The sequence below is a fragment of the Fusarium fujikuroi genome, chromosome FFUJ_chr03, assembly GCF_900079805.1.
Source record: "Fusarium fujikuroi IMI 58289 draft genome, chromosome FFUJ_chr03".
NCBI classification, from domain to species: Eukaryota; Fungi; Ascomycota; class Sordariomycetes; order Hypocreales; family Nectriaceae; genus Fusarium; species Fusarium fujikuroi.
The window spans coordinates 2,835,385-2,844,217 of NC_036624.1; the positions used below are offsets into that span (position 1 = coordinate 2,835,385).

At 48.5% G+C, this 8,833-nt stretch overlaps 3 protein-coding genes; 2 read left to right on the forward strand and 1 right to left on the reverse strand.

The window, feature by feature from the left end:
• Positions 1–1,137, forward strand: part of FFUJ_02989 (probable transcription factor Pig1p) — a gene marked incomplete at both ends in the record, with an annotated part of 3,365 nt that extends 2,228 nt beyond the window's left edge. The window contains one exon of the mRNA XM_023574786.1: positions 102–1,137. Within this exon, the coding sequence (XP_023428077.1) occupies positions 102–1,137 (1,036 nt within the window).
• Positions 1,138–2,307: 1,170 nt separating this feature from the next.
• Positions 2,308–3,567, forward strand: FFUJ_02990 (related to 2-hydroxy-6-oxo-6-phenylhexa-2,4-dienoate hydrolase; the record flags this gene model as incomplete). XM_023574787.1 has 3 exons in its annotated part: positions 2,308–2,529; positions 2,588–2,728; positions 2,782–3,567. 3 exons carry the CDS (start codon positions 2,308–2,310, stop codon positions 3,565–3,567), a joined length of 1,149 nt encoding a protein of 382 aa, XP_023428078.1.
• A 190-nt stretch (positions 3,568–3,757) lies between these two features.
• On the reverse strand, positions 3,758–8,330 carry FFUJ_02991 (related to multidrug resistance protein; the record flags this gene model as incomplete). XM_023574788.1 has 12 exons in its annotated part: positions 3,758–3,784; positions 3,839–4,394; positions 4,450–4,765; positions 4,847–6,182; positions 6,236–6,953; positions 6,999–7,093; positions 7,142–7,312; positions 7,363–7,698; positions 7,757–7,899; positions 7,953–7,980; positions 8,038–8,115; positions 8,178–8,330. The coding sequence occupies 12 exons, from the start codon at positions 8,328–8,330 to the stop codon at positions 3,758–3,760; spliced, it is 3,957 nt and encodes a 1,318-aa protein (XP_023428079.1).
• Positions 8,331–8,833: the final 503 nt, after the last annotated feature.

The following is an 8,833-nucleotide window of genomic DNA, read 5'->3' on the forward strand; positions in this document are numbered from 1 at the left end:
GTAAGTATTTGCGACGCTCTTGTCTTTCCTTTGCTTTCCTTTCCTTTCCTTTTCTCTTCTTCTCCTTTCTGTCTATTTATTATCAATGCTGACCACGCCAGTTTTGTGTTCCATCTTTTCCTTCGAGATAGCCAACAGTCCATGACAGCTCTGACCAACCCCGTTATGTCATACGCTGAACTCACCCTCCCCTTACCTGCATCTAAGGAATTGTGGTGCGCAAAGACAGCAAAGGATTGGAAGGATGCGTACTTGAGACGAGAGGCTGGACACATGAAACGGGCGCCGTCAGTTGGTGATCTATTCCGCGATCTGAACCTCCTTTCAGAGAATCGACATCGTTTGGATGTACAATTTTCAGCAGCAATCTATCTTCAGGCCTTTTGGCTCCTGGTCCTAGAGTATAGAAACCTTTGCTCGTCTTGCAGAACACGATCATATATCCAAGACACGTATGAAGGCTCCAGTTCATTGCTAGCTGCACGACGCCACCAACTGCTCCAGGACCTGCAGGCATTCAAAACCACAACCACGAACTGGCCCGAGGTCACAGCCCAAGAACGCCTGTTGCTCAATCAGCTCATGATGGCCTTGCATATATCTATGGACGACTTGCAGCTCTTCGCAGGAAAAGAGGGGGATGAACAGGCACATCGGACATTCCCTGTGCTCCAGCAATGGGTCGAAAGTGTAGACTCTCGGGCAGCTATATGGCACGCCGGCCAAGTTCTTCGATTTGCCAAGCTCTTCCCTTCAGCTCAATTGAAAAACTTCTACGCCGTCGGTGTACATCATGCGGCGCTGGCCTTGTGGACGTACGGGGTGATAACAAAAGCCGGGAGCCAGCAGGATATGTCTTCTCAGCATGACAAAGTCTACATCGATGGCCCGGAAGCGATGAGCGTGCAGCAGTACATTGCTACGGGACAAGGCGTGCCAGTCATTCGAGGACCGAACCAACGCAATGGAGCAACTGAGGCATCAGTTGAGAATCCAAAGACGACCATGGAGGCTGTTCACGATATACTCCTAGCCAACTTCGGTGGTGCAAACAGAATGGCTCCAGCGATTGTGGAAAACCTAAGCATTTTGATACGGCAACTGGGAAATGTTGCTTGGGCAGTAGGGCTAGGTTAGGGAATCTGGGATTGTCATGATGCGATGTGTATAGTAGGATGAAAAGTTGTTATGTTTACTCGGTCTGGGGCCAAAATTGAAGTTGATAATACCGCATACCTAAGGTACCTAAAGTACATAAGCTCATCAATAAGATAGACCAAAAATAGGTAGGTAAAACTCCTCCTCAGCAGCAGGAGCAGCAAAAGAAAGGATCTAAAGCAAATAGAGAATGTCAGTCATGCCCTTGCAACCGGTCAAGGTACATCCTCTCAGCATTTAGAGAGCTTCATTCGACCCTACTCAACATAGTCAGCCTACGCCATAGCCACGAACAGATGCTGAGCATGAATTTGTAAATATAAGCGACTTTATAGAGTCCAGCCAGCTGTCTAACAGTGATAAACCGGAGCCTAAACACCCAAATAAAGGCATAACTTTCTACTCTACCATAAACAAACAACCATGAAATACTGCATACCTTATTCGGCGACGTCCATCTGGAGACAGTTGCCACAGTTGATGAAATGTCTAGAATCGTGGTATATCAGAAACAGTATTCACTAGGTAATCTGAAACACTCACGCTTTAGTAACTGTAAAGTACAATATAGAGCAACCATACAGGTATCCAAAACTACCTTATTGGACACTCTAGCTCGCGTTAACTTTTATAGACAAAAATACCAGGCATCATTATCAGCCAATAAAACAGAGACAGACTCATCACATAGTAAATATGATAATCGAGGGTATGACAAGCTCCGGGGTGTATATCGGTATTGTAGGTGGATATTTTTAACCTCCGACTCAGCCGGCGGGGCTATCTCTCAGCTCAGTCAGTGGAAAAGCCCGTATGGTGACGTTACCTTTGGCATCCCTCAGACCTGCAAAGCTGGAACCCTTTTCGTACGGAGAACAGTATCCCTTATTTTATTTCTTGTCCCTGTCGATCATATATTTTCCCAAAAAGGCGAAAGGAGCTACCACATGCTGAGCATTTCCGCTTTATCACTGTGACTGCATCGTTGACTCAGACGTGCTACATACCTTACCTAAGTACCTAATCAACCAATCTCACAAAGTGGCTGAACAAGTGTTCACCCTTTCTCTTCGCCAGCCAGCCCATCAACTTGTACTCTTGCTTTCTACCTTAGTCTTAGCTCTTCTCGCCATCCAGTATTCTACAAATATGTCTCCTCAAGATACGCCAACGGCCCTCGTGGTCACAACGACTGTTCTCTCAACTGTTGCCTTTCTCGCCATCGCCCGTGCACTTCTCTACCCCGTGCGCCCGAAAACAATTCGCAATCCGCTCAAGGCGGGCGTGTACGACAAGACCAATGCTGATAAGTTGAAGAATCTTGTTTATCAACCTGATCAGTTTCCTGGCGCTCGAGATGTCGAAACCCCAGTAAGCAAGCCACTATCTCACGGCCTGATACCCAGAACTATGTTGACCACAGACTCAGTACGGAAGCATACGTGTTTACGAGTTTGGCCCTGAGGATGGTGAAAAGGTCTTCTTTGTGCACGGCATCAGTACTCCCTGCATCACTCTCGGGCCTATAGCTCTTGGGCTCGCCAAACGCGGCTATCGTGTGATGCTCTTTGTAAGCTTCTTGCTACCTACTCGGCGTCTCCAGCTTGACTAATATCTCTTGAGGATCTCTTTGGGCGTGGTTTCTCCGATGGTGTCGCTGATATTCCACACGATGCCCGTCTCTACGTCTCCCAAATGCTTCTCGTCTTGGCTTCTAGCCCTCTTGCATGGACCGGTACAGACGCCTTCCGCCTTGTTGGCTATTCTCTCGGCGGTGGCATCGCAGTTCACTTTGCCAATGCGTTTCCTAACCTCGTGCGCGACCTTGTGCTCCTCGCGCCTGCTGGTCTAATCCGCGCCGCCTCCTTTGGTCGCGTCTCTCGATTCCTCTTCGTCTCTGGCCTCGTCCCGGAGCGCATTCTCGCCGTTGCTACACGCAGTCGTCTTCAAAAGCCTATCGCCGCTTCAGCCAAGCCACCTCCCAAGACGCCCATCGAGGCAGTCACTACGCCACCACTCAATGTTGCCGAGGCAGAGGTGATTCCAGCGTCCGGTGAGGCCGTTACGCCGTTGGAGCAACGTGTCATGGAGTATGTACGCTGGATGGTCACCCACCACAGTGGTTTCGTCCCCGCGTTCATGTCGAGCATTCGCTTTGCACCCCTGACCGATCAGCATGACGCCTGGGCCAAGTTGTCCAAGCGTGCTCCTGGCACCACAGCTATTTTACTAGCTAGATCTGACGAGATTATTGACCACGATGCCTATCGCCGGGATGCTCTATCTCTCATTGGCGGTGAGCACCATGTCCGCTGGCGAATTCTTCCAGGGAGCCATGATTTCGTTATGACGCATGCGGGAGACATCCTTAGCGAGATTGACGACATGTTCAATACTAAAAAGGTGTGATGATGATCGTGTTTTATTGTATCTCTGTTTGATGTCTTCTACAACAGGGCTCCAGACATTTACAACAAGCGAGAGCAGGGAGTTGGGTTCAGGAGTTTACTATATTCATGCCCTTTGGTTTTCCGGGATAGAATATAGAGTAGAGAGCGATCTACGGAGTACATGCTTAATTTTGCACTCGCTTTCGTTATTAACGATCTAAGGCTTGACTTTGACACTGTATTCAATTAGCACACTCCCGCCATTTCAGTCGGCGAGCAAGAATACTCACCATGTTCCAGTAGACGCCCCGCCTCTTGAGTAACTCTGCATGGCATCCTTGCTCCAGTAATTGGCCATCTCCCAGGACAAAGATCACATCAGCATTCTGCACTGTGGCCAGTCGATGTGCTACCACGAGCATCGTGCGTCCTTCACTAGCTCTTTCGAACGCCGACTGGACTAGCTTTTCGCTTTCCGAATCAAGGGAGCTCGTAGCCTCGTCGAGAAGGAGGACTTTTGGGTCGCGAATCAGAGCGCGAGCAATCGCCACGCGCTGCTTCTGACCACCTGAAAGTGATACACCACGTGATCCAATATTTGTATTGTAGCCCTCCGGCAATGAGACGACAAAATCGTGGATCGAGGCATCACGACACGCTTGGTGTAGTTGCTCATCGGTGATTGCTAAGGGGTCGACTCCAAGTAAGATATTCTCCCTGATGGTGCCCTGGAAGAGGGTGGCTTCTTGGGCCACGAGAGAAAAGTACTTTCGGTATTCGTACAAGTTGATATCGGTAGCATCCTTGCCATTCAGGAGGATCCGGCCCTTGTCCAAGTCGTAAAATCTGTTTCTTCAGCCACGGTACGATGTATGTAATTGTAATGGATGTCAAAGCCTACCTTTCCAGTAACGAAATGATCGATGACTTTCTTGAGCCTGAGGCGCCTACGAGGCCAGCAAACTGTCCCTTCTCAATCTTCAGGCTCAATCCTTTGAATACGGGTGTGCTCCTAGTCGGGTACTTGAAGGCGATGTTTTCCAGCTCAATCGACATTCCACCATCTGTATCTGGGATCTCCTGCGAGGTAGAGACCTTGTCTCGCGGTCTGCTCTCTCTCATGTTTAGAATACGATTCGCAGCTGCAGAAGCCATCGCACTGTTTGGTCCAAAGCCAAGGGCTTGCCCAGCTGCCTCGCTTCCATTTGTAATCGCCACTGTGAGATGTAAGTAAGGGTCAGAAGCGTTTGGGTCTAAGTCTGCACTACTCGAATACAGAACGTCGTAAGTTCACTTACTGAAACAGACGAAAAAAGCGACTAGACCAATTTCATGTCTTGACAAAAGACGACCTCCCCACCAGAAGTTCAGAGCTTGACATGCCATACTGGCACTATCAGAGAAACCAAAGAGTATGCTCACCCATCTGGCTTTTCTGTATGCTGATGCAACGTGTTCGTTGAGTAAGTTCTGATATCGGAGGCAAATCGAATCCTCCAGTGTCAGCGAAGTGACAGTTCTAAATGCTCCTATTGACTCGGATGCAAACTTTGAGCTCTCGGCAAAGACATCATTGTTCATCTTCTCGAATGCCAGCTCGTATTTGAAGCGCCAGTACGCTGAAACGATCATTATGGGCAACACGACACAGCATGAGACGAGAGCTAGTTTCCACGCGAAAGCGAACGCAATGGATATTGCTCCAACCACGTTGAAGAGAGCGACAAAGACACTAGCCATGTTCAGTCCCATCAACTCCTCAAGTTGCTTGGGGTCCTGGCCAAGCCGGGACGTTATTGTTCCATGAGAGTGGTCTTCATGGTCAAAAAACGATGTTTTCTGAAACATTACCGCATCAAAATACTGCTTCTGGTATTTCACTCGTATCGTGGATGACATCCGAGTGGCCACGAAGACAACTACAAAGTAGCTGATTCCAATTCCTGAAGCCAAGACGACGAACATGAGCGACCAGAAGTTGCTCCCGGATAGGTTCGAGTCAGTCCCTATGTCGTTGAAAGAAACAATAATCTTCCCAAAGATCCATGCCTGTAGTGGTACTCCAGCTCCCACACAGGCACCGGCAAATAGAGTCAGAAAAAACGCTGGCCAGACATTCTTTGACTCATAGAACAGTCGACCAAAGCTTGCAAAGAAGTTCCGCGCCTTGTCTTTAGAGGCCTCTGTCGACGTATCGACCTCGGAAGCTACAACACTCGTCACGTTAGCCAGGACTGGCTTGTCCTCAGTTTCAACCGACTCATCCCCAGCATCTGTGGGTTCTCCAAGCGATAGGGACTGTGCGTGTACAAGCCCTGAGTAGACTCCGCCCTCGATCGTCATGAGACTGTCATGTGTGCCTGATTCGGCGACTTTGCCCTTCTTCAAGACGATGATACGATCTGCTTTTTTAATAGTCGACAATCGATGGGCTATTGTGATAGTGGTCCGGTCTCTCGCAGCTCTGTCAAGGGCCGCCTGGACAATCCTCTCACCACGGACATCAATAGCACTAGTGGCCTCATCCAGTATAAGTATACTTGGCTTTCGCACGATAGATCGTGCAATAGCCAACCTCTGCCTCTGTCCACCAGAGAGTTTGGCACCACTATCACCAACGAGTGTATCCAACCCCTTTGCATGTGTTAGCCTTGATGGGTTTCCGCCAAGGTTTGGCCACAACTTACATCTGGCAGTCGATCAATGAACTCGTCGGCGAATGATTCTCGACAAGCCTCCCTAACCAGTTCTCTCTTCCTCTCCTCGGTCTCATTTTCCCATGGACTTCCGATCAGACCATAGGCAACATTCTTATAGATCGTATCGTTAAACAGAAATGGCTCCTGCGAGACGAGACCTATCTGGGACCTCCACCATTTCAAATCGATGTCGTCCAACAATTGGCCTGCTGTCAAGATTCGCCCGTGGACTTCAATAGGAGGTCCTGATTCTTCAGGCTCGTTATCAACCATGTTTTCTGCGTCGGCATCTTCATCACTCTCATCTTTCTTGTTCTTGCGGCCCCCTTTTTTCTCTTTCTCAATGACCTTGGCAAGGACGTGTTGATCCTGTAAGGTATACCATCTCTGAATGAGCCCAACAATGGTCGATTTGCCTCCCCCGGACGGCCCGACAATCGCATTGATTTTTCCAGCCTCTATACGCAAGTCCAGACCATCTAGCACCTTGACATGAGGCCGGCTAGGGTAAGCAAAGGTAACATCCTCGAAAATGATATCCTGTGTCGAAGAGACTTCGGGAGCCTTCAGAGTACCCTTGGCAGGCTGCGGAGCGTCGATAACAACGAAAAATTCGCAGGCTGCCACAGTGGCTTTCCCAACAGCTAGCAGTGGCGTAGATGTTCGTTCGAGGGAAAGTACGACAATCATAACAGAGAGCAATACGCTGGAGCTATCAGCATAGTATCATTTGTCATATGGACGGACTCACACAAGGACATCTCCCACGTTGTCCAATCTTCCCTCGGAGTAGGACTTGGCACCAAACCAAAAACAAAGGGCGAAGCCAGCATATAGCCCGAAAAACTACGTATGTCAGCAGCTTGAAGTTCAGTCACCATCCAGGTTACTCACTATCAAACCGAGTTGTGCGCCGACAAGCGGAGAGAGAAGTTTACCATGTTGGCGGGTTTCCTCGACGAACTGGCCGTATCGCCTGGAAATGCGTGATTCTGCACCACACGCGGCCACCATTCTGACGCTCGCCAAAGCTTCGCTGGCAACTGCACCAGCTCTGCCTTCTGCCTAATTCTTGGTCAGCAGTCGAGGTTTTTGAAGGGCAAGGGCACCGCAACCTTTGTGATGAGCGCATTAACCTTGAGTATCATGGGCAGAAATGTTCCCAAGACAAGGAAAAGGTATAGGATGATTGAAGATGTGACAAGAGTCAGGGACCAGTTCTTGACGAATGCTACAATAATCGCAGCTACAATGGTTGAGTTGTATTCAACAAAGGTGCCTAGTTTTTCTGATATGCCTAGCTGTAGGACATTGGCCGTAGAGGTGATGGTGCCTGTGGCATAGCCTGGAGGCATTGAGTCGAGGACATGGATAGATTGACCAAATAGTCTTTGTAGGTAGTGAAGTCTGATGGCGGATGATAGCCTGATGCCTATCATGCGGAAGACGAACTAGAGGTGGTCAGATCAGACCGAGTGCTTGGATGAAGAGTTAGTTGATCGACCATACCTTGTTGATAGAGTTGAGCACGAAACGACCCAGAAACAGAGCGAACATATACAACGCCAACTTATCGATGCTTTTGTTGAATTCACTTTGCGATGTTGTGCTGCCTGGCATAAAGTATTCTGTGAAGTTGCCAACGAATTGTCCTAGTAATGTCGTCAGGGACAGATTCAGAGCTAGGAGTTGTGAATACGTTTACCAAAAACTACATTCATTAATGGCAGCGTCTAAAAGACGCGTTAGCTAATGATCTTGTCTTGATACCGAGGTCTGGGGCAACTTACAATCCCTGCTCCAATGCTTGCAAAAAAGCCTGCAGCATACGCAAAGAAATCCCATTTTGTTGCGTATGAGAATATCCGCTACAAGTTATGGATGTTACAAGAGTGTTATTGATACATGGCGCCGTCAGAGGGTTACTCACCAGGTAATCTTTGAAATTTGCTGTCCGCTCAGGTCGGGCCTTTGCCTTGGCTTGCAACTCGTCTTCTTTTGCATCATTTGTTAATGGGCCTTGAGGCTCCGAAGAAGGAGAGCTGGCAGACTTCTCGATTTTGTCATGATGATCAACAGTCATGATAGCGTCGAAACTTAGACACCTTCACGTATGGGGTCTTGGACAGCAGATTCAATATTTCAAAATGAGGGCAATCATGGAAGTCGGGGGCTCTCAAAGTCGCGCATTTGCTAAAAGAGTAATCTGAGTAAAGGAAAAAGAGGGATGGATGGTTGGCTGATATAGGCAAACATCAACTGATGCACTTCATACAAGACTGTAAGTACTAGGTAGTTACAGTCCAGACTTGTTTAAGGTACCTAGGTAGTTAGTATATTACCGTATTGGGAAGCCGTTGGTACGAGATACGAGACCAGCAGGCATCAAGGTAAAAACTGGTGATTCTTGACGTGACAAGGGCTTTAACTGACGGTGGTCGATGAAGGGTGCCTATGGTGATCAACGACGCAGGAAAAACAAGTGTATTCTGTCAGATCTATATTTGAGACTGGACTCGATCTTTTGAACACTTTTCATCAACCAATCCCTGTCTGTCAGCATGCTAATGGCTTGGTCACCACAGA